Source organism: Pyrgilauda ruficollis, unplaced genomic scaffold, assembly GCF_017590135.1.
Source record: "Pyrgilauda ruficollis isolate IOZ18807 unplaced genomic scaffold, ASM1759013v1 scaffold245, whole genome shotgun sequence".
Classification (NCBI taxonomy): Eukaryota; Metazoa; Chordata; class Aves; order Passeriformes; family Passeridae; genus Pyrgilauda; species Pyrgilauda ruficollis.
The window spans coordinates 356,046-382,463 of NW_024523767.1; the positions used below are offsets into that span (position 1 = coordinate 356,046).

The window sequence follows — 26,418 nt, forward strand, 5'->3', positions numbered from 1 at the left end:
GACCCCCGGTACCGGGGGCTGCCGGTGCCCGGCATCTCCTGCTGGACACCCTGAGGGGCCCCGGGGCTCCCTGACCCCTTTTACATCCTGACATCCGTGGGTACCTGGTGCTCAGGACCGTCGTGCATCCGGTCCTGGGTTCATCCCGTCCCATCCCATCCCATCCCGGCCCTGCCGCTCCCCAGGAATGCCGGAGCACCAGCCCAGCCGCCCCGCGCCCTGACGTGCTGCCTGCAGGCAGGGTGTGGGCAGGAGAGGTGGCACCTGCACTGGCTGGTGACAAGCGACAGCCCAGATCATCCCTAGGGACAGAGCAGAAACAGGGGACACAACCCCCAGTAGCCCACGCTGGCTCGGGAGCCCCATCCTGTGGGCCTTGGGGATGCTCCGGCATGTCCCCAAAGTGCTGGTGCGTCCATAGGGGGACACACAGGAATCTCCCACACCACAGGAAGTGACAAGGACTCCATGCCACCCTCAGCAGGTGTGGAGCCATCTCTCCCCCCCAGAGTGAGGTGGAGCCGGATGGTGTTTTTCCATCTTTTTATTATAAAAACTCTTTTTTTCTGGCATTCTCACATCTCTGCTCATGAAAACCTCACTCACCCACTGCCCCGGCCCTGCCCCGTGCCCCCCCTGCCCGGTGCCCCCCCAGCCCCGGGAGCAGAGCGACCAGAGACTAATATTTACAGATGCTGCCGGGGACTGGGGGGCAGGGGGCACCCCTATGCCCACCCGTGGCTGATTGAAGGGGGTCCCACCTGCTCCTTTCTCCTCAGGAGGGAGGGCAGGGGGCTGGGGGTGCCCTGGGCAGGGGCAGGAGGGGCAGTGGCAGAGCGGGGGGCGCAGGGGACCCGTGGCACAGTATTTACAGGGGGTCCCCCTGGGCACACACACACACACAGCCACACACGCGCACGAGGGGGTGTCACCCACGGGACGGGCACAGCCACGCAGGGAGGGGGGACATGCCGGCTGGGGACCCCGCGGGCCCCTCTGGCACACACGGCACTGGGGAGCGGGTGGGAGGGACAGGGGCTGCCTTCATCTGAGCCGGAGAGTTCCTGCAGGACCGGGGGGCACACCGGGGAGAAGGTGCCAGGCCGCGTGCCCGGCGTTGGCGTCGCCGCAGCCGCGCCCCCGGGTGACAGCGGCACCGGGCGTGTCCCCCCCAGCCCCCGGGCACACGGAGACGGGGGGGACACGCGGGAACCCAACCCAATAAATTAGAGGTGGGGTGGGAAGGGGGAAGGGGGCGTGGGGAGGGGTCAGAGCCCGTTGGGGGAGCGCTGGATGAAGGGCACTTTGCTGAGCTCCACCACGGGCGAGCGCGGCTTGTTCTGCATGCGGGGCACCCGCTGCAGCAGCTGCTGCGCCTGGCGCTGCGCGTCCCGCAGCTCCTTCCGCCACTGCACCAGCTCGGGGTCGCTCTGCGGGGCAGGCAGCTGCGTCAGCAGCGGGGACAGGGCAGGGCACAGGGTGGCTGAGCCCCCCCAGGTGCCAGGGCTGTGGGGTTGCCCCACGTTTTCAGTATTGCTGCCCTGGCATGGCTTGAAGGACTAAACATGCAAGTGGCCATCAAGAGGCGGCTAGAAGCCAGCAGGGGGGATGGCTAGCAGGCAGCAGGAGGTGGCCAGCAGCCGGGGGGGCGGGGGGGACACTCACGTCGCACTGCAGCACGAACTGCTTGCCCCCGCGGATGCGCAGCAGGATGCACTTGCGCTCCTTCACCTGCGTCTCCTCCACCGAGTCGATCTCCTCCATGGTGAGCAGGGACTGCTGGGGGGACAGGCTCAGCCCGGTCCCCGTGCCCTCACCGGGGTCCCCCAGGCGGCCCTCACCCCCCGGTGCCGTGCCCTCCTTACCGGCGACTCGCCCTCCCCGCGCCACTCCAGGCGGTTGGGGAAGAGGTAGAAGTAGCGGCGCTGCCACTGCGTCAGGAAGGGGTTGCCCAGCTTGGCCATGTAGCCGTGCATGATGCAGTCCTTGCCCATGGCGTACTCTGGGACCACAGGGAGCCGGGATCAGCAGCCGGGATGCGGCCAGGGGCGGTTCAGGTGGGGGTCCCCGGCCCCACTCACCCTCCTCGTGGCCCAGCTGCTTGTTCTTGGCCTTCTTGCGAGCCTCCAGCTTGTCGGTGTCGGCGTTGACGGCGTCGAAGACGGTCTCGGTGACCTCCTGCTGCCAGCGCTCCGAGATGGTGAGCGGGAAGTTGCGGTACAGCTCCTGGTCGCTCTCCAGCAGCTGGGCAGGGTGGGATGCGGGGGTGAGGGGCGGTGGGTCACCCCACGCCCCCACGCCCGGCCCCTGTGCGCGGTACCTTGATGCCCTTGGTGTCCTCCTCGTCAAAGGAGCCGATGTCGAAGGCGTCGGCCGCGTTCACCTCGCCGCGGGGCGGGACGAGGGGCGGCGGGTACTGTGGGCAGCAGTGGGGGTCAGAGGGGTGGCTGCCCGCATCTGTGTCCTTGTCCCTGTCCCCAGCCATGGGCAGACACCCCTCACCTTCTGCAGGAACACCATCTGCCAGTCCAGGCCCTTGAAGAAGGGCTCTTCCTTCACCTCCTGCGCCCTGTGGAAGGAGGAGGGCGGGTGAGCGTGGCCGCAGGGGGACTGTGCCAGCACACCTTGTCCCATCCCCTGGGGCCCTCGGGGACGCTCACCCTCGCCCCATGCAGCCCAGGCGCCGGTTGACATCCCGCTGCAGCAGCCCCTCGAGCAGGGAGCGCAGCTCCGGGGAGAAGGAGTCCGGCAGCTCCACAGCCTGTAGGAGATTCCATGAGATCACTGCTGAGCGGGGACAGGGACACACACTGACACACAGCTGGGCACAAACACGTGCTCCAGGCAAAGACCAGCTGTCCCTGACCCCTGTGAGCCTCCCAGGCCAGGGGTGCCCGTGTCCTGCCCACAGCCCCCTCAGTGCCCCCACCCACCATGGTGAGGGTCATCCGGTCAATCTCGTGCTTGTCCTTCGTCTTGTGCTGCCGGAACGGGCTGTGCCTGTGGCGTGGAGGGAGAGGGGGCTCAGCAGTGCCCAGCTGTGCCCAGCTGTGTCCAGCTGTGCCCAGCTGAGCCCACACTCACCCCCGGAGCAGCTTGAAGAGCATGCAGCCCAGCGAGAACCAGTCGGCGCTGCTGTCGTAGGCCACCCCCTTCTGCAGCACCTCCGGCGCCATGTACCCGTGGGTGCCCCTGGGGAGGGGGCACAGGGGGGTCAGGGGCCGCCCCGGGCAGGGGTCAGGGCGGGCAGGGGTGTGGGCACACTCACACGCTGGCGTGGGGCTTCTTCTTGGAGAAGTCGCAGGCCAGGCCCAGGTCGGAGATGCGGACGTGGCCGAACTCGTCCAGGAGGATGTTTGCCGGCTGCGGAGACACCGGGGGACACCCTGAGCCCCAGAGCGGCCCAGGGGTACAGGGTGGTGAGCCTGGGGGGCTCTGTGAGATTTGGGGGTGCCTGAGTGCCCCCGAAGTCTCAGGGCGCCCACGGACTTTGCTGCTGGGGTGTCCATTAGACCTGAGGGTGCCCCCCGGGCTCGGCGAGTGCCCACAGCGTTCTGAGGGCCCCCGCAGGGTCTGTGACACCCGGGGGGCCCACAGGGCAGCGGAGGGGTTCTAAGGGCCTGGGGCTGTCCTGCGGGTGGGGACGGTCACCTTGAGGTCACGGTACACCACGAAGCGGCTGTGCATGTGCTCCAGGCCCAGGATGATCTCGGCCGCGTAGAACCTCATCTCCGCCTCCGAGAAGACGCCGTGCTGGGACAGGTGATAGTGCAGGTCCCCCCCTGAGGGGACAGGGAGTGGCCGTCACCCGGAGCAGGCGTGGCAGGGGGCTCTGTGCCCCGGGAGTGGCTCAGGGCCGGGGTCTCACCGTTCATGAGGTCGAGGATGAAGCTGAGCTTGTCGGGCGTGTGGAAGGCGTAGGACATGCACACGATGAACGGGCAGTCCTGGTGGGAGACGCGGGGTCACCCTCCCCGTCCCTGTCCCCTGCCAGCCCGTCCCCAGCCCAGCACCCGTGTCCCCTCACCCCAGTGCTGACGAGGGACAACATGATGCGCTCATTGAGGGCCAGCGTCTCGCCCTGCTTCATCTTGATGCGTTTCTTGTCCAAGCACTTCATGGCGTACCTGGGGGTGACACGGAGTCCCTGCAGCCACCGTGTCCCCACAGCAGGGCCAGCACCCAGCTCCCGCCCACAGCCGTGACGTCCCTGCCAGCCCTGGGAGCCTGCAGCCGTGACAATATCCCCGCAGCCCCCTGACACGTGTCACCACAGCGACGCCACTGGGCCCCCCAGCACCCCAAAAGCCCGGGTGGCCCCCCGTGCCGGAGCGTTCCCGTTACATTTTGCCCGTGTCCGCTTTCCGGCAGCCGTAGACCTCCCCGAAGCCGCCGCGGCCGATGATTCGGTGGACGCTGAAGTCGTTCATGGTGAGCTGAGGAGGAGACTGGGATGAGCCTGGACACCAAGCCCTGCCCCAGTTTTCCCAGGTGAGGGACACAGAGGCTGCCTGGAAGCACATCCCCCTCCCTGGGAGGTGAGGGGCAGGGATTCCGGCTCACATGGATGTTCAGCTCCACGTTCTTCCACTGGCAGAACCGTGTGAACTTGTCACTGCAAGGAAGAGCAGAGAGGGCAAGAGTGGAGATCCTGGAGAAACACGGCTCTCAAAGACTCCCTGGATTTGTCTGGAGACAGGGAGTACTCCCCAGGACAAATGGGAAAGGAAGAGACCCCCAAGTCTACAGTGTGGGGACCCCTGGTCCCTCTCTGGGCTGGGAGACAGTGGGATGGCACACCCCAATCTGCATGGGAATTTCCTCCCAACTCACCTCTCAATGAATTTCTGGAAGATGCCCCCACGCAGGTTCTGGCAGATCTCCTCAATGTAGGGCTGGGGAGGACACGGGCTCAGTGCTGGGTCCCCAGGGCCACCCAGGTCACCCCAACCCCATCATTTTGAGGGGTCTCCTCCACCCCTGGGATTTCACATCCTCCCACTGCCACTTCCAGGCTCCTGGGGATGTTTCTGCCACCTCAGCCTCTGGGAACCCCAACACCACCAGCCCTGGAGACCCCTAGGGTGACATCCAGGGTCCCAGTCACCTCCCTCTGAGGACCCCCTGTACCTCCAGCCCCCAGTCTCCCATCACCCCATGGGGACTACAAGCAATTCCCCCTCACTCCCAACATTCTGGGGACCCTCTCACCATCCCTCGGGGTCCCCATTCCTCCTGGGACACCCCCCTCCCACTTTCAGGGACTCCTGTCACCCCCAGCCCCCTCTAAGGATTAACCCTCTGAGTGTTACAGGTGGCAAGGACCCCTTCCCTGTCCCAGGTGATGCCCACCTGGAAGAGATCTGGGGGCACCTGCTTCTTGCTCAGGCGGCTCTGGACGTGCTCCGTGGCGCTCTTGGAGAAGGGCTGTGAGGGGGACAGGACCATGTCACCTCGGGCAGAAGGGACAGCGGCCAGGCAGGGCTGCACGAGGCAGAAATCCACAGAGGAACCCCCATCCATGGGGCTGGGATGTGGCTCCCATGATGGAGCCTGTGGGGGGTGTGGAGCTGCCCCTGAGGACACTGTGGGCACAGTGGGGACATCCCTGCCACCCTGCTGTCCCACCCCAAGGCACTCACGTGGGAGCAGGCCAGCAGCTCCTTCATGATGTAATGGTCGAAGATGTGGCGGCTGCGGGCGGCTCGCTCCTCCTCCGAGTCCAGCTTCTCGTACTTCTTGATCTGGAGAGGGCACAGCTCCAGTGGCACGGGGCAGGCTGGAATTGTGGCCCCTCTGGGAGCCATGTCCCATGGGAGGGGTTATCCCATCCCCTTGGACAGTATCTCCCAGCTCCCTGGGCACCGTCACCTCGGGTGGTGCTCTTGGCACCGTGTCCAAGGGCCCTGGAGGTACCAGCCCCGCTCCTGGCGCACGCAGGGGGCTGTCCCCTGGGTCCCCCTGTCTCACCTCCTCGTAAAATTCCATCAGGGGCTTGGCCTCCTCAGCCTGGTTGAAGGCGAAATCCCGGAAAAGCAGGTAGCCTGCAGGGACAGAGCCACGGCGTGAGAGGTGACAGCCCCCCGGCCCAGGCCAAGGGACACAGGGACATCCCCTGGGCCCGCCCAGCCCTGCTGCCACCCCGGTGCCAGGCTTGGGGAAGTGCCAAGCAGGGACCGGTGAGGACTGGCAGGGTGACAGGGTGACAAGGACACGGCTGGCGTGGGGAGCAGCACCGTGGGGCAGCGCGGGGCAGTGAGGGGCTGCTGTGGGGCACAGTGGGGGCAGGGGCACGGGCGGGCACACGGAGCAGGGCGGACGTGCCCGGAAACCGCCGGAGCGGCAGGAGGAAGTGAGAGGCGCTTCCTGCCCGGGACGGTTTGCGCTGGCGTGGGGGGAAGTGACAGGACAGGGGACACAGGGTGGGGAACGTGGCGCAGCCCCCCGGCACCCCTGCCCAGCCTGGCCCCACGACCGCCATGCCACTCTCGCCGTCGTGGTGGCCACCAGTGCAGCCCCCCAGCCCACCCACGCTGGGCTGCGGGCCCAGGTGCCCCCTCGTGTCCCCCACAGCCCCCGTGTCCCCAGCTCACCGATCTTCTGCGTGAAGATCTTGTCAAATGTCACCTCTCCCCGGTCCTCCAGGTACTTCTGCATGACGCTGCGGATGCTGGGGACACACCGGAGGGGCTCAGCCGTGTCCGCCGATGGACCCCTGCTCCCCAGCCCTCCTCTCTGCTCCTCCCGTGTCCCCAGGCCCCGGTGGCATGCGTGTCCTACCATCCTGTGTGTCCCACCCAAGTGTGGCACGTTGTGGGTGCCAGGATCACAGCGTGTCCCCCGCACCGGGGCCCAAGGGAGGGTGGGGACGAGTGTCACCCCTAAAAAAGCCTCACGGGTGGCTGGCAGCGAAGGCACAGGAGGGCACCGGGGTCTGGCAGGGGGAGGGGGGACCGTGACCCTCTGCACACCTGGGTACAGGTGTGTGTGTGTGTGTGTACACATGGGTGTGACACGGCGCCACAGAAGGGACACGCAGCTGGGTGGGACAGCAGGATGTGTGCCTGTTCGTGTCCGTGTGTCTGTGTTTGTGCGTCCCTGTGCCAGGCAGGAAGTGTGTCCGTGTGTCTGTCTGTGCAACAGGCGTGACACTTGTGTATCCATATCCGTGTGTGTGTGTCCATATCCGTGTGTCCATGTCCAGGTGTCCTTGTCCGTGTGTCTGTCTGTGCAACAGGCGTGACACTTGCGTATCCATATCCGTGTGTGTGTGTCCATATCCGTGTGTCCATGTCCGGGTGTCCATGTCCGGGTGTGTCCTTGTCCGTGTGTCTGTCTGTGCAACAGGCACGACGCGTGTGTGTCCGTCCATGTCCGTGTGTGCCCATGTCCGTGTGTCAGGCCAGGTGTGACCGGCACACACGTGTGCGAGAGGTGTCCGTGACCGCGGGAGCGTGCGAGCACTGCCGGGCAGGGGTGACCGAGGGACCGGGGGTGGCGGAGCCGGACGGACGGACGGACGGACGGACAGACAAGCGGAGGGGCAGCGGCGGGGCCTCACCTGGGCTCGGGCAGGACGATCCTCTTGCTGGCGCGGGCGGCGGGCGCGGCGCGGCTCTTCTCCATGGCCATCAGGTAACTCACGTCCGCCAGCACCGCCTCCAGGTCCGCCATCGTGCCGCGCCGCCGGCCCCGCCGCCGGCGCCGCACCGGCCCCGGCCCGACCCGACCCGCCGGCCCCGGAACCGGAACCGCGCCCGGAAGCGGAACGGGGCCGGAGAGGAGCCGGGCGGAGGAGCGGGGAGCGGCCGGGAGGGGCTCGGCGGCCCCGGGACGCGGGCGGCGGCAGCGCCCGGAGCGGCGGGAGCGGAGCGCGGAACGGGGCGCGGCCGCACCGGGAGCGGGGCGGGGACAGCGGGGCTGGGCGGGGACAGCGACACCGCCACGCCCGCCCGGGAGGGACCGTGACACCGGCTGTGGCACTGGCGGTGTGTGTGACACTGGGTGTGTGACACTGGGTGTGTGTGTGTGTGACACTGCGTGTGACACTGGGTGTGTGACACTGGGTGTGTGTGTGTGACAGTGCGTGCGTGACACTGTGTGTGTGTGACTGTGTGTGACACTGGGTGTGACAGAGGTTGTGTGGCACTGGATGCCCGTGTGCCACCAGGTGTGTGTGCCAGCCTGGGGCACCGTGTGACGCCGTCCCTGTGCGTGCCATTGTGTGTGTGACACTGTGTGAGAGACAGCACGGGTGTGTGTGACAGTGGCTCTGTGTGTGCGTGACGTCGTGTGTGTCATTCCACACCACGTGTGTGTGACCACACGTGCCATGCGTGGCAGCGGATGTGACGCCGTGTGCAGGATGCCTGTCCCCGTCCCCACGAAGGGACACCTGGAGGGACAGGCAGGGGGTCGGGGCGCTGAGATTCCCTTGGCTCTGGTGCATCACCGGGGGAGGCACGCAGTGGCACCTGGAGACCAGGGCACAGGGAGGGTGACAGTGGCCTCAGCCACCTGTGGAGGATGATGTCACCTGCCGTGTGCCTCCCATGTAAATGTCACAGCCCAGGCGCCACGGGGACCTGGGCCGTGACATCCCCACAGGGTGGGGGACACTAAATGTCACTCTGGTGGCCCAGGAATCCACTGGGAGAGGACAGGTTTCCCAAGGGATGTGGAGGGCAAGAGCCCCACTGGTGTCTGGAGGATCTGTGGCCCTGGCAGGAGGTGATGAGACACAGGGACAGCTGCCACCACCCGCCAGCAGACAGTGGGGACACCGGGACAGCTGCCACCAGTTTCTTCTCAAGCAGCTGAGAAAGCCACAGTGCTGGGGACAGGGGACACAGGAGGTCCCAGCCCTGGCCTGTCCCCTCCACTTCCCTCACAGACAAACGGGCAGAGCTCACACTCATGGACTTTAGTTGGTCTGTTTTTCTTTCAGTATTTTTTTAATTCCAAAAACCCACCCCCAAGAAACAAAATCTTTCCCGTGGGCGGCTGGGGTTTTCCCTCCCCACACAACAGCTCGCCCAGCCTGGTGCTGATATGGTATGAGCAAAGAGCCTCTCTAAAAATCCATCTAAAAATCCAGCATGGGAGAAGGCTCAGGAAGCAAAAAACCCCAAAATAAAGATTAATTAAAAAAACAAACAAACAAAAAAAACCCCAAACAAACAAACAAACAAAAAAATAACAAACCAAAAAAACCCCACTTGCCAAATAGGTGCCCTCCCTCTGCCCCAGCCAAGAACCCCCAACCCCAGCTGAGAGAGTGCAAGACTTGGTTTACTTTTACCCTTAATGCTTACATTTAATTTTAAAGCACAAACATCAGAGATGGACTCTAAATCGCCAACAAAAAAATAGATATTTACAATATTTCTCCGGGGAAGGGAGGAAAGGAGGGAAGGGGGCATTGAAACAAAACAAAACCACAACCAAACCCTTAAACAAGTGACTTTGCTTGCAGGAGTTGTCTTTAGGGAGCAGGCTGGGTTGGTTTTAAATCACTAAGTGATTTTTATTATATATAATTCTCTTTTTTTCTTCCTCGTGGATTTGCACCACGCCGGGGTGGTGAGGAGGGTCGCACGCCGGAGTCTCTGCGGCTGGAGGGGGGACACGGCGGGAAGGGGGTGCTGTCCCCTGGAGGAGGGAGCACCTCGCCCCTCTCAACCCCAGCTCTGGAAATTTTCTTTCGCGTTGCAAAACTCAAAAGGAATCCAAAGGAAAAAGAAAAGCTTTAATTCTTCCGATGTCTTTGCCGGGAGCCACCGCCGAGACAGGCCGAGGCCGAAGGCTCCTCCTCTCGCCTGGGGGGGCTTCCTGCTCCGAGCCCTCCGGCTCCGCTGGCCGCACTGCCCCTTGTCACAGGCACTGCGGGATTGTCCCCTGGTGTCCCCCTGCCGTCCCCCTGCCGGGGACAGACCCCGCTGGCCGCCTCTCCTCCTTTATTGCTTCTGAAGCAGCAGGGGGGGTACGGGCTGCCCGCCGGGGACGCCTGCGGGGCTGGGGACCGGTGGTGGCACGGAGGGGACACCCCGGATTGTGCTATCGGTATGCTGCCAGGGAGAGAGCAGGGTGCTGACACCGGGGGGACAGAGAGGGGGAATGTCCAGGCACAGGCAGGACAGGGAGGGAAATAAAATAGTGACCCAGAAAAAGAAGATTCCAACCTTTTTTCCTTTCTTTTTTTTTTTCTTGTCTCTTTTTTTTTTTTTGTTGTTTTGTTTTTTTGTCTTTTTTTTTGTTGTTTTTTTTTAAAGTGCAAAAAGCTCTCTGCTGCCCTAGAGAGAGGTTCTTTGGACCAACCATTCATTGCAAAGGAAAATCGGCAGCGAAAAGGGGGTGGGGGGAAGGAGAGGACGATGCCAGTTCGGTCCCAGGCCGCGGAGCAGCCCTCGCCCCTCCGGCCCCAGAGTGCTTCGTGGTGCCGGGAGCTGGGGAGGAAGAGGAGGCAGCTCCTGTCCCCGCCCCGGGCTCACTCACCCCTGGCTGATGCTTCCCGAGTCCTCCCTGAGCTCTGGTGTACCTGTGGGTTCTCCCCTGCTCCATCCCCTCGGACAGACGAGTTATCCCCCAGCCCCTGCTCCCGGGACACCCCGGCCACGGGGCTCCTGCCCTGGGTGCTTAAAGAACCGCCCGGATGTGTGGGAGGAGGAGGGGCATGGATAGCAGTCCCTGCAGCCAGTCGAGGGGAAGGGGAAGGGAAAAGGGGGGGGAGAGCGCAGGGAAGCACCGAGCTGGTGGCGGCACAGAGGGGGACGGGGTGTTCTGGCTCTGATCCTGCTTCCTCGGAGAGACCTCGACCCTCAAGCTTTGTGCTACCGGGGAAGTGACAAGTGTTTCAAGGCAAGGAGACGACGGGGAGGAGGGGAAAAGCTGGGGGGAGAGGGTGCCCCATTTCTCTGCACAGAGGCCTCTGTTACAGCCCCCGCCTCGGGAGCGGCCAGCCTCCGGGCCGAGGCTCCCTGCCATGTGCCCGTTCCTCCTCTGGTACTGGCCAGCCTGGCGGGACATCTTCCTCGGCAGAAGTCCCGGGGAAGGAGGAGGAGGAAGGACAGTGGAGCGAGGCCAGCGACAGCCCTGCCTGCCGAGTCAGGTGGGAGGCAGCGGCAGGACACGCAGGGCAAGGGGGGAGGTGGAGGAGGGGCTCTCCAAGAGGGGCGGGATGGGCTCTTTTCCTTCTCCTCAGTCTGCCCCGGGGAGGGTCTCTAGCTGATTTTTTGGATCAGCTTCTCATCAGACAGGCAGTAGAGGCTGTTGATGGACAGGTCCGAGATGAAGTGCTCACAGGCTTTGCGGGTGATCTGTTTGCAACCCCGCAGATCGATGAGGGTGACGTTGGAGATGCGGCGCAGGTACAGCAAGGCCTGGTCCGTCAGCTTATTGCAGCCTGCGGGCAGAGCACAGGGAGCGTGAGGGGGACACCTCCAGCAGCCAGCACCGGGAGGAGGAATGGGAAATCCAGGAGGCACCTGGAGCAGGGCACGCACCTGCCATGTTGAGCTCGGTGAGGGAGTTGCGTGTGGAGGAGCCCACGGCGGTGAGGAGGTTGGCCGACTGGTCCGTGAGGTGGTTGCAGTGGCTGAGGTCGAGGCGGGAGAGCAGGGGCATATGGCGGATGATCAGGCGCAGCGTGGCGTCCGTGATGTCCAGCCCGGCGAGCCGGAAGTCGATCATGTTGCGGAGTTTGCTGCGATTGTCCTGACCTGCGCAGGCAGAGGGAGAACCAGAGTGAAGAGACTGCCCTGGGGACCTTGCCTTGTCCAGCCCAGGCAGCCCCAGGGCGGCAGCAGCTTACTGGGTTTGTCTGTTGGAGGCGTGAGTAAGTCCCGGATCTGAGGGTCCTTGATTCCTACTGCCCACCGAAGATCGAGGGTCCTGAGAAGGGGGCAGCTGGAGGTACTGAGGGCACAGACCGCAGACCAGGAACAGCCCGCTAGGATGAGGTCTTTCAGGCCTGGCAGAAGGGAGGCAGGTAACAAGTTAGACGGGTTTGGTAGGCACCCAAATCTCCACCATCTTTTTCCAGGCACATGAGGACGCTGGTCCCCTCCCTGCCTGGGGTGGGACACTTGCTGGGCGATGGGACAGGCACCCAGGAGTGTCCAGGCTTGCAGGGTGTCTCTCCCCATGACCCAGCCCTCAAGAAGCCTCAGAGCAGGCTGGTGGCAGAGGAAGGGACCCCTCCCCAGCCCACACTCACCTGGCAGCCTGTTGACAAGCCATGTAAGCTGTTTTTTTGAGATATTGGTCCAGCTGAGATCAAGGCTGACCGGCTGCCTTTTGATGATGCCGCTCAGCGCCTGCGGGGTGATGGACTTGCACCTGCTCAAGTCTATCTTTGTCCACAATCTCTTGTCACAGCACCTGGGGACAAGGACAAAGCTGAAAGTTGAGTCCCAGAAGTCCCATGGGATAATAGACAGCCAGCAGACTGCCTGGCTTCTGGAAGGAGCCCAGCCCTGGTGTGGTCCTAGCCACAGAACAAGGTTGTTCCTCCTGGTTCCCATAGGTTTCCCCAAACATGGGAGGCTGCTGAAGGTGTCGGGCCACCCAGCGCAGCCCCAGCAGGATTCTACTGCCCCAAAATAAAACTCCAAGTTGCAGCTGCAGGCTTGCTTGCCCCTCTCTGGGTGTTTCTCCTGATCTTAAGGATCCTTACTCCCAGCAGGCAAAACACTGTGTGTCCCACCCCACAGCCCCAGCAGAGCTCGCTCCTTTGCCAGGAGCAAACTCTTCCTCTCCCATGGGAGTTTGTGGAGAGCCAGAACCCGATGGCAGCTTAGCTGAGTTCCTGAAGGTGCAGGCGAGGGGACACTCCTCCACCACACCACTGCCACCAGCTGCTGATCAAAGCAGGCAATCCCTGCTGCTCAGCTGTTAGAAACCTCCCAGTTTCCATTCCCGTCTGTTCCCAAGCCCTCCATGCACAGCTGTCCTGGTGCCAGCATTGTCTTCTTCGGGCCTGCTGTCCCCCGAGGCGTTTCCAGCCAGCAAAGCCATCCCGCCTCAGCCTGCCTTCCCTGCCTGCTGGGAGGCGAGGCAGCAAGGGAGGCCAGGAAGGGCACCATCAGCATGATGGGCGAGGGAAGGGCACTGGCACCTCACAAGGACACAGCAGGGGACAGCTGAGGGGACACGGGGAAGGCAGAAGGGAACAACAGAGATGGTACACACAGGCAGAGGCAGCAGGGCTGGCTACAGTGACACTGCCTGGCTCTGAGGAGCGATGGGAGGGCACTGAGGCAACGTGCTACCCCGGCTCCCTCTGGGTGTCCGCCAGAGGTACCCCCAGCCCCAGGACGTGTCCCCACACTCACCACTTGTACCAGGTCTTGCACACCCGCATGCACTCGCAGAGCTCCCTGCGGGTGAGGTAGCGGAACACGGACATCCAGACCTCGCGCTGGACGCAGCTCTCCTCGCCCTCCTGCGCCCGGCCCCCGCGCCCGTTCAGCCGGGCCGCCCCGCCCTCCTCCGCGTTCTCGTCCTCCTCTTCCTCTTCGTCCTCCTCTTCCTCGGCGGCCGCGTCCTCGTCGCCCCCGCTCCGCAGGGGCATCCTGGCGGGCGCGTGGCGCACGACCACGCGCGGCGAGTGCTGCAGGTTGGCCGAGGAGGCCGTGATGGCTTGGAGCTTGGGGACAATCGAAGTGCCATGGACATCTTTGGTGGGGCGCTGGAGCGTCACGGTGAGGTAGGAGCCGTGCAGCTTGGCCTTCTCCACCTCTGACAGCTCCTTCTTGCCACTGGGGTTGTTCTCCTTCTCCCGCACCATGGTTCTCTCCGTGGCCTGGAGCCGCAGCAGCTGCCGGCGCTTGAAGCGCTCGTCCCGGCTGGCGCTGTGGTGGTCGCTGGGCCCGGCCCCCGGGGACGAGCGTGTCACCACCCCACGGGGGGACGCGGGGTCGTGGATCAGCTGCAGCATCGGGGTGGGCGAGTTGGGCGGGGGGGTCAGGGGCTCCTCGCAGCTCCGCAGGGGCCGCAGCACCTTGGCTTGTGCCGTGTCGTCATCGCTCTCCTCCACCTTCCGCTTCTGCGGGGAACGGGGGTGGCTGGTTAGTGGGAATGAGGCCTGGGGAAGGCTTTTCCCTTCTCTTCTTCCCCATGGAAACACCACAGTACTGGCAGAATCTGCACCAGCAGTGCCCAGTGAAATCATAGAATGGTTTGGATTAGATAAGTTAGATAGGGACACCTTCCACTAGATCAGGTTGCTCCAAGCCCAATCGAACCTGGCCTTGAACACTTCCAGGGATAGGGCATCTACAATTTCTTTGGTCAATCTCTGCCAGGGTCCCAACACCCTCACAGCAAGTAATTTCTTCCCCACAGCTCATCTAAGTACCACGAGGACCAGAGTCCACCCACACCAGCAAACATTTTCCTAACTCCTTCTCAAAAGGGGCATCCTTTGAGGTTCGGGTGGCTTCCATCGTGTGCCTAACAGTGCAGTGTCTCTTACAGTGGAATATCTCAGGATTGCATTGCAGCAGGATGTGCCCAGTCCCTCAAGTGCTCCACCCCCATGATTCTCATTCTCTGATGAGAATCTGATGACTGACTGATGACTGCCCCCCCCCAGCCCATGCTGGTTGAACACATCCCTGGCAGGATGCAGTGGGAGGGATGGAGGACACAGATCCCTGCCTTGCTCCTTACCTGGCCCTTCTCTGCGTCGTCACCCTGGTAGCACTTGGGGCACTCCCAGCAGTTGGGGAGCTCATCATTGAGCAGCCCTTCCCCATCCATCTGCAATGAGAGGAGGGGGTCAGCAGCAGCCCAGCCCCACAGCAGAGCCCCCCTTTGCCCAGCATGTGCCCTGCTCACCTGCAGACAGCCAGGGTGAACGATCTCGTTGCAGATACAGCACTCCATGAGCTTCTTCTCAAAGTCCTGCGAGTCCTCGTTCTGATCCACCTCCCCGCAAAGTGCACACGTGACCGAGTGAGGCAACCTGGGCTACAAAGGAAAGCAGGGCTGACACCAGGGCATGGTGGGACAGCCGTCCTCCTTTCCTTCCCTACTACCTGAACCATGGACAAACAACCAGCTATCTCCCAGGAATCCAACTTGGACTCACCGCCAAGCACTGCCGGAGGACACAGGACTGCTTCATGCGGCCGGGCCCGCCGAACTTCTTCATGTCCCTGCAGTAGTGGCACATGCCACACTCGCCCTGCATGCAGGCCTTGCATTTCCGGCACCGCACCCGCCTCCGCCGGGCGCCCGACACGATGGGAGACACCGTGGACCTGACGGGAGTCGGGCGCGGTGCTGGCTTCATGGTGTGCGGCTTGGTGATGGGGATGGTGGGCAGGCGCACCCGCAGCCGGGCCTGGAGCTTTAGCTGGCAACAAGGAGAGAGGGAATTGGGTGAGGAGAGGGAAGCGCTGCGTTCCGCTGGGATCCGGAAGGCTCTGATCCCTGGATCCCACACCACGACTGCGGATAATGTGCCAGAGAGCAGCTTTGCTCCCTCAGCGCTCCACAGCCAAAGGTGCCTGGATCAGTGCTGACCTGGCACTTCTCCTGGAGCACACTCCCTAATCCCTCACACCACCCCACATCAAGAGCTCCCCTTCCTCTCACCCCCTGCTAGGGCTCAAATGGGTCTGGAAAGGGCTGCTGAGTCCCAAAAGCATCCCTCAACATCCATGCTTTTCTAACAAAGCAAGTAATGACAAGGTCCACGCAGGCTGTCCTCTCTGTGTCACTCTGCCAACTGCACAAGGGGACAACTCTGGTCACTCTTTCCCGAGCTTGAACACCCACACCCTCCTTGTTTACAGTGCAGGTAGGACAGCACAGCTCTCCAGCTGTCACCCTGCATCCCCATCAGCCCCCACAGGAAATCTGCTGGCTGCAGCATCCTTCTGGAATTGGCTGTGCTGGGCTGTGCACTACAGCTGATGGGCTTGGGTAAGGGCAAGCTCCAAGGATGGGGTTGGGGATGTGCCAAGCCTCTGAGTGCTGCACCCAAAGCATACACACATCTCCAGGTCAATTCTCCCAGAAAAGCTGCCCAATACGCTCATGTTGCACAAGGATCACTCTGGATCCCCATGGCAGAGCAGGCAAGCAGAGAGAGGCACCTCCAAAGGGCAATCGAAGAGGCTCATTTGTCTCCAGACTCCCTAATGGGGTGTTACCCACCCTTCCCAGGGTGACGGGGTCCTGCTTTTCCCATAGCCTGCCTGTGAGCCCGGCTCCTGGCAGGAAGGAAGAAGTGACCTCTGGGAGCTATCCTGGCAAGCCACAGGAAGGCAGCCTGCAGAGGGGAAGTCCGGCTGCTCTGTGCCTCCATCTGCCCAGCGAGCTCAGCCCGGGCTGCAGCCCAGCTGTGGGCCCTGGGCTACGAGCACAACTGGACAGGGAAGGGCAGGGATGCATGGAAAGGTCCCACTGCTGAAGAGCTGACTGCTATCCACAGGGGGAGACTCCCAGGAGAGAGCTGCCTTGCTTGGCATTGCAAGACCCAGTCCTAGAACAGGGACACGTTCACCTCTCAGTGAGGGGCTGGACTGCTCTTGGCCATCAACCCCACACCTCACCCACCTCTACCACAGTGAGGCCTTCCCTGATAAACATTCCTCAGGCCATCCAGGGTTCTCCCTATCAATCCAGAGAGCTCCTACAAGAGCAGGATCACCCCTTCCTCCCTCCCACAACAAGGCTCCCTGTTCACCAAGCACAACCAAAGGGTTGGAAAACATGGAGCAGCCAAGGCTGATCCTGTTACCACCCATCAGCTGAGCTGGGATAACCAGCACAGTGAGAGTTCTCTGTGTTTGCCTGCAGTGCCGTGGAGGTGGCTGCACCCCACATCCCACTTTGGCACTGCTCCCAAGGCGGGTCCCAAGGCAGTGTCACCACACCCCAGGCCTGGCAAGTGACTCAACACGTGACACTTGTCTGGGTCCCCTCCTTGCAGCTCCTACCTTATCTCTCTTGGGCCACTGGACGATGGGGACGCCTGTAAGTGCCAGTTTGGGGTCGCTGTTTGCGTATTCTTCCAACAGCAGCTAATGGAGAGAGAGGTGGGGGGGAACACAGCAGAGAGACAAAAAGCACAGGTGTGAGCACAGGGAAACACGGCTCCCGCCAGCGAGGCAGGCTCTGACCAGATGCCAAGGCCAGCATGCTTCAAAGGCGGCTGGGAAGGAGCCCTCCTCTCCCCACGCCCGCCAGCAACCATCCCTCCTCCCCACATGAGACAGACAAGCTCTGTCGAGTCGATCTGCACCAGCGCTTTCATCAACTGCATTTCAGCCCCGAGGCCCCGCGCTGGGCGGCAGTAGAAGTGGAGAGTGCCAAGATTCGGCAATCTGGGGGGATTTTGGGGGGACGATTCATCAGCATTTCCCCCGCAGCTACTCCCCAGGCACGGGGCAGCCTGGAGGGTGCAGCAGCAGCAGGATGTGATGCCCCAGCACCCCCTCCGTGGCCTGGCACAAGCTGCCGGTAGCTGAGAGGTGCTCCCCCGCACTGCCTCGGGATTTGGCTTTGACTTGGAGGGAAAGATCCCTCGGCACCAACCGGACAGGCACGCTGCCCTCCAGCACGACAGCCCCTCACTCCCGGTGCATGGGGCTCCCATGCTCACCCCGCTCCTTTCAGCGCCGTCCAGTGCAGCCCCCTCCCCACATCCACTCCCCACCGAATTTGCTGGTTGCAAAGGTGCTTTATTTACTTGATGTTGCCATGGTTACACAGGCAGGAGCCTCCTGTCAGCATCCCGGCGGGCAGTGCTTCCCGCTGCCAGGCAGAGCCAGGGCAGGGGGTGCCTGGCGTGCCCCCCGCCCGGTTTTCCGGGTGTCTGGGGAGGCAGGAAGCCGCAGTCTCCCTTGGGCTCCCCAGCAGCGCAGTGTGCCGCCTTCAGACCTTCCGCCTCCCCACGAGCACACACCGAGAGAAAGGTCAGGGCTCGGAGCTCCCACACGGACATCGTGGGACCGCAGCGTCTGCCTGCCTGTGGCACCGGGGACGGGGCGGGGGCGGCTCAGGCACGCTCCTCGCCAGGGAGCCGAGGGATCGCAGGGTCCTGCGGCTGCATCTGTCTCAGAGCCGGGGTGGCCGACAGGCTACTGGTCCCCTGTGCCCTGTGGCCGGCGGGACACGGCAGAGGGGACCCTGTGCACACGCGGCCGGAGCCCCTCGGCAGCAGTGCCGGCAAGAGTGCCCCGGGAACGGGAGAGGTGAGCCCAAGCACCGGCCAGGGACCCCTCCGGGGAAGCAGGGTCCCTCCCGCGGTCCCCCTCCCACCCTGTCCGGGACCGGAGCGTCCCCGCGTCCCCTCCCCGCGCCACGAGCATTGCCAGCTGCCTGACCTTGCGCCTCTGGAGCTGCCGAGACTCTGGGGTGAAGTTTGCCGAGCCCTCTTTGTTTCGGTGCCTGCACTACGAGTGCTGGAGCCCCCTCCCTTCTCCCCGGACACCTCCGGGGGCTGGCTCAGACCCCGGGCGGACCCCCGGTGTTCGGGGACATGGCTGGGGAGCAGCTGCGCCCCCCGCCCCGAGCGCCCCCGGCTCCTCCCCGCCCCCAGCAGCCGCACTGGCAGCCGCGTGCTCCTCCCGAGCCCTTGGGCAGCGGCGGCGGCGGCAGCTTCCTGAGCCGGAGACAATGCTGCTGCGTCACCCACATGCGGTTCCCAGCAATGCTTTGCAACGGGAAGATGGCAGAAGAGAAAAAGGGAGCGAGGAAGCGGAGGGCAGAGCCGCGCTGCTGCAGCGCCGGGAGGGGCCGGGACGGCGGGGATTGGCGCAGGGTCCGGGCGGCGCTGCCCACCGGCCTCCCCGGGATCCCTCCCTCCCTCCGCCGCCGCAATCCGAGAGGCCGGGGCCGGGCTCCTCGGGGCCGGGCAGAGCGCGGTGGAGAGCCCTTACCCCGTCCCGCTCAGCCCAGCCTCCCCGGCGCCTTTCTTTTGTCTGTTCCGAGGCGGGTTTGGGATCTGGGAGCCCCCGCTAGAGCGAGCGGGGCTTTGGAATGCAGGCAAGGGTCATCCCCCTTGCAGCTCCCCCCCGGGTCTGCACCCCCACACTCCTGACCTGGAGGGAGAAACATCCCGCCAGTCAAGTTTGGGAGCAGCCACATTCCCAAAGGCACCGGGGACCAAACCGCTAGAGGGGGACAGATCCATTCCGGGCGACCAAGGTGTCCCCAAGCAATCCCAGCCCCCCAAGACGCCCCCCAGATACACACCGCAATTAAAATGGAGGAAACTCCAGAAATAAAGCCAAACAGCACCAGGGAGCAGCGGCTGCTCCCACTTATGATGCATGCAAAGCATCGGCAGGCAACTCCAGCTTTGTGTTCCCAGGAAGCCAGTCAGTCACATGCTGACCTGGCTCCAGGACTGTCACCAACTGTGCAACCAGTGACACCCCTGGGCCTCTGGTATGGGCTCTCTCCGACACACAGGCAGGAACGTGGCCAGTGCTGCCATCCCACCACGGGAGACCTGCCTGGCACAGCTCACAGGCCACCCTGAACTTCCTCACCCATCCCTGAGGATTCCACCCCCATTCCTCACCAAATTCTCCCTCTGCTCATTGCCCAGTCAGGTAGTGACCAATGCCACACCAGAGGTTTTGAGATGAGGTCCTGGAGACAGGATCAGCACTTCAGGGAGGCTTATCTGGTTTCTACAATCCTTGGTGCTCCAACAGCTCAGTGCACAGCACAGATATAACCTGTTTATGCCAGGCCACAGGGGCCTGGCTTTAGACTTGCTGTCAGCTGTCTCATGACCATCCTCCTGTCAAAACCAGTCATGGAAACCACCGCAGAGAGGTCAGAAATCATGGATGGAAGCAGTCAAAAGACAACAGGACCTCTCCGAAATTCCCTCTTTGTCAATGATCCTTCCAATGACCTCCACCACACTCAGAATTTTCAGACAATTCCTGCCACAGAGCTGAAAGCACACTGTCACATCCAAAGTGTCACATCCCACCAAGTGATGCTCCAGGCTGAACTCATGACAGGACACATATTTCTCCACGTGACCCAACACACAGACACCCTGAAATCCTGATCACCACACAAGAGGCTGTAGGAAAAGGCAGCATTTTCCTGCTCCTGGAGTGCCTGGGGACACTGGATAGCAGAGGGTGGCACTGGATGGGCTGATCAAAGTGGCATGCCTGCAAGTCTGGATGAGAAAACGCCACGTTCTGACCATGGGGAGCACAGACCAAAGTGTGTCTTTCCCAGCTTGGCCAGATCCCAGCTCCATCAATGACCTTACCTGGTGACACAAGGGCAAAAGTACTTGCTGCAGATTGGTGGTCCCAGTTAGAAGTTTTAGCTAGAGATGTCTTAAGCCCTTCTCAGGCTTTACAAGCCAACTTCTACTGGCCACTTCCATCACCTCTATGGAAAATGGGTTTTGGAAGTAGAGCTTTGCTGTAGTTGGACAAACTTGTCCCACTTTCCCGAGTCACTGCAGGCTGTGACTAAGGATCTTGATGCCTTGAGGATGCCAGTCCAGAGGGATAGAGTCCTGCAGCTCAGGATACTTCCAAACCTCCAAGGACAGCCAGCTTTAAGGAGCAAATCCTCAGGGAAGTTGTCTGGGACCACAAAGGCTGTCACCTGCAGCTCATCTGCGAGGTACAATTGGACATGGGGGCCTGGTCACACCAAAACCACAGGCTCACCTTTACTACCTCCAGAACATGAACAGATTCTTTGATCAGGTCTCGAACTACAACTGAGCACCAACAACCTTTAAGGCTCTGCCTTCAAAACACCCAACACCAGCCTCCTTTTGTCAGCCCAAGGGTGAAACACAGGGCCCACAACTCAGGTTCCTCCAGAGCACCACACAGGGCTCAGAAATACACACTTCATATTCTCAAAGGTCACAGCACACACAGGATGCCTGAAAAGCCACAGAAAACCAGAAATTCAGCCTCTAACAGCACCCAGAGTCTTTCAACCAAGACCCCAGAGCCACACCCTCTGCTTCAAGCACTGCAGAGCTCTGGATTTACCCAAACATCTCACAAAAAACCATCAGGAGACAGCACTTGGAAATAAAAACAATGGCAAAGACAAGGACACACGCATGGCTGCATCTGGATGTCAGCTCTGGTACAGGCAAGCAGCTGTACAGATCACCAACAGCATGGAGGGGAGCAGAAGGTAACTTTTTAGGGACTAGAATGGGTTTCTGGGGATAGAGTGAAGCTGACGTTCCCACTTCTGTGCTGAAACACCAAAGCTCATTGGATCAGCTCAACAGATGAAGGCAAACAAAATCCAAACAACCCTCACCAGCCCAAAATAACTGACTCTTATAACTCCAGGTCACACCCTGGGCAAACAACTCAAAGGAACAAAGCCAAATCCACCTGGGGCAAGGAAAAGGTTCCAACTGTCACAGTCCACAGCCAAAAGTGGAAGTGAACTGCATCAGCCACGAGCACTCCTGCACTGACTGGCCATAAGGGACCCAGCCAGGGCACAGCCACCCTCCTGCTTTCCCAACCCCAAATCCCAGGGCAGTCCCTCAGGTGTAACATCAGCCCCATACACAGGAAGAGGAGGACACCAATCCTGCCCCAGGACAGGAGTAGGGTGAGGGTGAAGTTTCCTTGTGGAAAGTGCTTTGCACTCGCTCAGGCCTACCTTGACGTCAGCGATGAGGGCGTCCTCGTCCTCGATGCCGGTGGGAACACACTTCTTGTGCAGAGGGAGTGACTCCAGCTTGTCCACGAGGCAGCGCAGCCCCTCCAGCTCAAACTGGGTCAGGTGCACCTTCCTGCTCTTGCGGGGACTGCCCCCGCTCGGGTCCCAGGCCTGGCCGTTTTGGGAGCCCCGGCTGGAGTCGGAAGAGTCTATGGATGGGGTCTTCTTGAGACCCGGCAGGCTGCTCCGGCAGCTCTTGCCCAGTTCGTCATAGTCCACGTTGGCACCGTTGGCAATGGGGCTGGTGAGAATGGACCTCCTGGTCATGGGGCGCCGGGAATCCTTCCCTGCTGCATCCTCATCATCCTCCTCCTCCTCCTCCTCTTCCATGTTCACTGAGTCTGAGGAGCTCAGCTCCATATCTGCCATGATGAAGAAACAGGGAGAGCAATCACAGGAAGTGTTCCATGTCTAATGGGATCCCCCCAGTCATGAGGGATGCTGGAGCAACAGATTTGTAGGAGGTGAAAGGAACACAGAAGCTGGAAAAGAACAGCTAAACACCCTTCCCATTCCTGGCTTGTCTGTGGGAATGCAGGGCACCACATATGGAAAAAGGTCCCAGAGAAAGAAATAGCAAATGCCCTAGACTGAATTTCCTGTCCTAGACTTAATTTCATGGAATTGGGTTGGAAGGGACCTGGACTGTCATCTAGCCCAACTCCAGTGCCATAGGCCTGGACATCTTCCATGACATCATGTTGCTTAATGCCCTATTCAACCTCATTTTGCATGGGAAGGCTTGGGATCTCCAGCTGAAGGCTCAGGATCTTGATGCTGCCTTCATGATGTGATAAAGAGGATGTGGACTCATGATCGTGAGGCTGCTGAGCCCTCCAAGTAACCCTCAAACCCTGTGTGCAAAGGCCCTGGCCAGACAGAGATAATTCCTGCCTACAGCACCGTGGTGGCCACTGCAACTTCCCCCCATCTCTTCTGTGTAAGGCTCTGAACTGGTGGTTGCTGGTTTCACAGCTCTGAGGAACCTGTGCTGCTGCAGGGCCAGAGGAGGAAGCAGAAGTCTGGCTGGTTGTAACTTCAATGCCCAAAAAATCCCCACGCAGCCCTCCCCTGCCTGGCACACTGCTGAGCCAGTGCCCCAGCAGGAGGGTGTAAGAAGCCAGTTGGATAAGGGTAAGGAAGGAATAGGGGCTGGACTTACCCATGCTGAGGGATTCCTTCTGGAAGTCCTTGGTCAGGTGGGAGCGGCTGGTGATGCAGTACACGTAACGCTCCAGCACGTACCAACACATCTCGTAATAGAAGGGATAACGAAATTTATTTGGGACCTGCAAAACAGGCAAGAGGATCTGTCAGGCCTCCTTTCCACTGCTGCTCTCAGATGACAGATGCCACAGCAGGTGTGGCCCAGTGTCCAGCACGGGTCTCGCACAGGTCCTTACCCGTGTGCGGTCCTCGATGCTGTAGATCCGGAGCTGCATAGGGATGTTGAAGCTGTGTAAGAAGTTGCCACCAAAAACCAGCGTGTCCATGGGAGTGTACACAGCATGGATCCAACCTTGGGGAGAAAGTAGAGTTGGAAGAATCCTTCTGATCCACCTTGCATAGCTTTATGCCACCCTGGTGTCATCCTAGATTGTTTCCTAGTTGCGTTAGGCCTAGCACCAAGGGAAACAGCCTTCTGAAGTCTGTCCCAACACTCTAAACACCTTCAAAATAACTCAAGTTCCACTCCTTATCTCCAAGGCTAAGCAATCCAGCCAAGTCCAACATCTGGGGAATTCCAGCATGGGTTTCCTTAAGGCAAAGCCACTCAGTTCAGAAGAAGTGTCAGTTGTGATAACAGACTCAAATGAGTGAGTTGTGCAATCCCTGGTGTTTTCTGTTCCTGGTCCTGCTGTACACCACAGCTCTGCAGTGGTGTCACAAGACACCCAGGAAGCAGAGGAGCTGCCTTGGGCCAGCCTCTCCTGAACCTACACTGCTCCATGTGTCAACATGACAGGATCTGGGAAAGCCTCCTTTAATAATTAATCAAATGTGATAGGAGCCAGCCACAGCTTTCCTAACACTTGGGGCTGGATCCACAATGCCATCACAGGCATGTTTTGGGAGGTGGCAACAAGAGGACAGAGCCACATCACATCTCCCTCTCCCAGTGACTCATGAGGAAGGTAAATCCTGCCAGTGTCCCAGGAGTTCCAGTGCTGTCACAATCCTGGCCAAGACCAGGATGCCCCTGCCCACCCTGAGGGTACCTGAGGGGATGACAAATGTGTAGCCCTGCTTGAGCTCGATGCGCTGGCATTCTGACACTCTGTCCCCAAGGAAAATGTCTCCCTGCTTCCCTGAGAGAAGCCAGTTTTCATAGAGCTCCAAGTTCTGGGGTGTGGGAGGGATCAGCCAGAAGATCTGCAAATAAAGACAACACACTCATGTAAGTCATCACATAATCAACAGCTATGGCTTCTTCCCAACATCTGAATCTCTTACTTGCCCCTCTCCCTGAGAACTTCCCAGCAAAATGACTGCAACAGCTGCCCCCCTCAAGAGCACAAGCAAGGTCTTTCCCAGCCCGACACACTGAGTGTTACAGGTAGCCTGAGCCTGGGATGCTTTTTAAGCTACGATTTACATCAGTGTCAAGAGACACAGAGCCCAGGAAAGCCACCAGAGTGACAAGGAGATTTATGAGTTTGATTTACCATGTTAGAGCTACACCTGAACTAGTGATTGGCACCTGTCTGGCTACATGCAATATATATAAGTTTAGGGTGGAAAATACTTCAATTTCCTGTCTGGGACCTGCATCCTCAAGGATTTACACAAAAACAGACCAACAGCCACTTTCCTAAAGCACCTATAGCTGTCCTCATAGGTACAGTCCTACCTTTCCCCCTCGGTGGATGTGGTACCACACAGAAGTGCCACCAAAGTCCACGTGGAAATCTGTGTAGCAGCCCTTGACACTCATCAAACAGTATCTGGGGGAAAACAAGATGACAAGGTGAAAATGAATGGTGATCCACACTTTGGAGCAGATATGACATTCCAAGGGAATGGGTCCCCCAAACCAAGGCCAAATGGCTCAGAGCAGTGTCACAAGCCACCCACCCCCTTTTCCACACAGCTAAAGCTGATTCAATAAGTGACTGCAGTGACTTACAAGTGTCACCCACAAAAATAAGCTGGGAGACTGATCCTCCCCCTTCCCATTGGTACATACTGCTGCTCCCTTGGGCACTCTTCCTGCAGGAGATTGTTTGCTGCCTGCCACAGCTCATGAATTCACTTACTTCTGCACCTTTGGATACTGCATCTCCAGGATGGCATTGGTAGACTCTGTCTGACTTTCCTTTAGGTGCCTGGGCCACATGTTATCAACCCAGTCAATCAAATCCACCTATAGCAGAAAGGTAGGAGATGTGAGCAGAGAAAAAAGGGGCACAGCAAAACCTTTTGCTACCCCAGGCTGGCAAATCCCTTTTTAGTCCTTCCCCACACCCAGAAACTTTCCCAGTGCTACTGGGACAGTCCTACACACAAAGCACTTATGATCAGGTGTTCAGATGCCAGCTCTGGACTTCCATAAAAAATATGCCAGACAGTATCTCCTAGAGGTGAGATTCAATTCCCTAAACTTCAAGAGAGCCAGAGATGTCAAGGTTCCCTCTGTAGTTAACAGCTGGCCCCACACAGCTGCCACTTCCACTCTGCTGACCGCAGAGGTAGTTTGAGATGGTCATCCCATCCATCCCACCTCCCACAACTCATCTTCCCAGCACAAAACAGCTTCCTGCCCCTCTTCCAGCACACCTCCAGCATGACCTCCTCTGCCCTCAGAGATTTCAGCATTTTGCATCAGAAGCCCTCCCTGCCACACTGCAGAGTTCAGACTTCCATGCTGACAGCCAATGGAAAGGCTATCTCCCCAGAGAGTGATGTGCCAGGGACTTGGCCATGGTCACCACAGCCCAAGTAGGAGATCAGTTCCAGCAGCTTCCAGACTGATATCCCTGCTGAGCCCATGCATGTTCCGAGCAGCCCCTCTTCCACCACATCCCAATGCCAGGCTGGCACCTCACCTCCAGATTTCCAGGGAAAGCAGATCCCTGCATGAGGAAGAGCCCCACTCACCGTAGCAGGTCTCTGCACCAGGTTCTCCAGTTTAGTGTGGCTGAACTCCAGGCTGATGACGTTGTAGAGTTTCTCCCGCTCCTCCTCTGGCGTTTCGTAGTAGCGCGCCCACTGCGCCATGGACATCTCGATGTCCCGCTGCGTGTTCACATCCATCACATCCACTATCCGTCGGCTCCCTGCCATGGTGACAGGCACTTCACTGAACTGTCCCTCAGCACCATGGACTCCAGGAGGTGAGACCCTCAAAGACCCCAAGCACACAAGTGAGTGCAGAGGGGCTCCGGACACTTACCCACACACAGCCGCACATCGTTCACGCTGAAGTCCGGATCCGGCATCCTGTGGGACAAACATCTGGCTAAAAAGACCATCAAGTGCTTCTGGCTACACTCTGTGACCCAGGAATTGGCACCCTGAAGGTACATCTGTGCTGCTTTGGTGTTGGAGAAGGCCATGGAAGAGGATCTCTGGGGGCACAGGACTGGGTGAAACACTAGAACAAACTTCTGGCTCGGGAAGCAGGCTTGGGAATAGGATGTACCATCTCCAGAGCTGCTGTACAGTGACTTCTAGCAAAGGAGCCAGGAGGCCTTGAACTAAGCAATCCCAGCTCTC

General features: G+C 60.5%; 2 protein-coding genes across 3 annotated transcripts in view; both read right to left on the bottom strand.

Annotated features, from left to right (window-relative positions):
* Nucleotides 1-529: 529 nt before the first annotated feature.
* Nucleotides 530-7,783, bottom strand: GRK2 (G protein-coupled receptor kinase 2). Of its 2 annotated transcripts, none has more exons than XM_041470432.1 (21): nucleotides 7,562-7,783; nucleotides 6,594-6,670; nucleotides 5,971-6,044; nucleotides 5,643-5,744; nucleotides 5,353-5,427; nucleotides 4,834-4,895; nucleotides 4,564-4,615; nucleotides 4,345-4,436; nucleotides 4,028-4,127; nucleotides 3,869-3,947; nucleotides 3,652-3,782; nucleotides 3,269-3,363; nucleotides 3,085-3,192; nucleotides 2,934-3,000; nucleotides 2,661-2,761; nucleotides 2,503-2,569; nucleotides 2,321-2,416; nucleotides 2,082-2,244; nucleotides 1,866-2,002; nucleotides 1,666-1,776; nucleotides 530-1,430 (listed from the first exon to the last, which is right to left on the bottom strand). In XM_041470432.1, the coding sequence occupies exons 1-21, from the start codon at nucleotides 7,672-7,674 to the stop codon at nucleotides 1,269-1,271; spliced, it is 2,064 nt and encodes a 687-aa protein (XP_041326366.1). In that variant the 5' UTR covers nucleotides 7,675-7,783; the 3' UTR covers nucleotides 530-1,268. The 2 variants fall into 2 exon arrangements, with proteins under 2 accessions (XP_041326366.1, XP_041326365.1); XM_041470431.1 differs by having other exon boundaries at nucleotides 1,666-1,779; nucleotides 7,562-7,782.
* A 1,507-nt stretch (nucleotides 7,784-9,290) lies between these two features.
* KDM2A (lysine demethylase 2A) overlaps nucleotides 9,291-26,418 on the bottom strand; it is a 34,205-nt gene continuing 17,077 nt past the window's right edge. The window contains exons 6-22 of the mRNA XM_041470377.1: nucleotides 26,096-26,142; nucleotides 25,801-25,979; nucleotides 24,960-25,066; nucleotides 24,554-24,647; nucleotides 23,922-24,075; nucleotides 23,106-23,221; nucleotides 22,865-22,991; nucleotides 21,643-22,064; nucleotides 16,950-17,033; nucleotides 15,092-15,358; nucleotides 14,839-14,970; nucleotides 14,671-14,760; nucleotides 13,332-14,044; nucleotides 12,215-12,378; nucleotides 11,810-11,968; nucleotides 11,502-11,717; nucleotides 9,291-11,401 (exon numbers count right to left, since the gene is read on the bottom strand). Of these exons, the coding sequence (XP_041326311.1) occupies nucleotides 11,220-11,401; nucleotides 11,502-11,717; nucleotides 11,810-11,968; nucleotides 12,215-12,378; nucleotides 13,332-14,044; nucleotides 14,671-14,760; nucleotides 14,839-14,970; nucleotides 15,092-15,358; nucleotides 16,950-17,033; nucleotides 21,643-22,064; nucleotides 22,865-22,991; nucleotides 23,106-23,221; nucleotides 23,922-24,075; nucleotides 24,554-24,647; nucleotides 24,960-25,066; nucleotides 25,801-25,979; nucleotides 26,096-26,142 (3,253 nt within the window). The 3' untranslated portion in view covers nucleotides 9,291-11,219. The remainder of the gene's footprint in view (nucleotides 11,402-11,501; nucleotides 11,718-11,809; nucleotides 11,969-12,214; nucleotides 12,379-13,331; nucleotides 14,045-14,670; nucleotides 14,761-14,838; nucleotides 14,971-15,091; nucleotides 15,359-16,949; nucleotides 17,034-21,642; nucleotides 22,065-22,864; nucleotides 22,992-23,105; nucleotides 23,222-23,921; nucleotides 24,076-24,553; nucleotides 24,648-24,959; nucleotides 25,067-25,800; nucleotides 25,980-26,095; nucleotides 26,143-26,418) is intronic.

Excerpts from the sequence above, each read along its gene's own strand:
- GRK2 (XM_041470431.1), bottom strand. The coding sequence starts at position 7,674 with ATGGCGGACCTGGAGGCGGTGCTGGCGGACGTGAGTTACCTGATGGCC. Across the intron at positions 3,948-4,027 it reads TGTCCCTCGTCAGCACTGGG|GACTGCCCGTTCATCGTGTG; the intron begins GTGAGGGGACAC and ends GTCTCCCACCAG. Across the intron at positions 3,001-3,084 it reads CTCTTCAAGCTGCTCCGGGG|GCACAGCCCGTTCCGGCAGC; the intron begins GTGAGTGTGGGC and ends TCCACGCCACAG.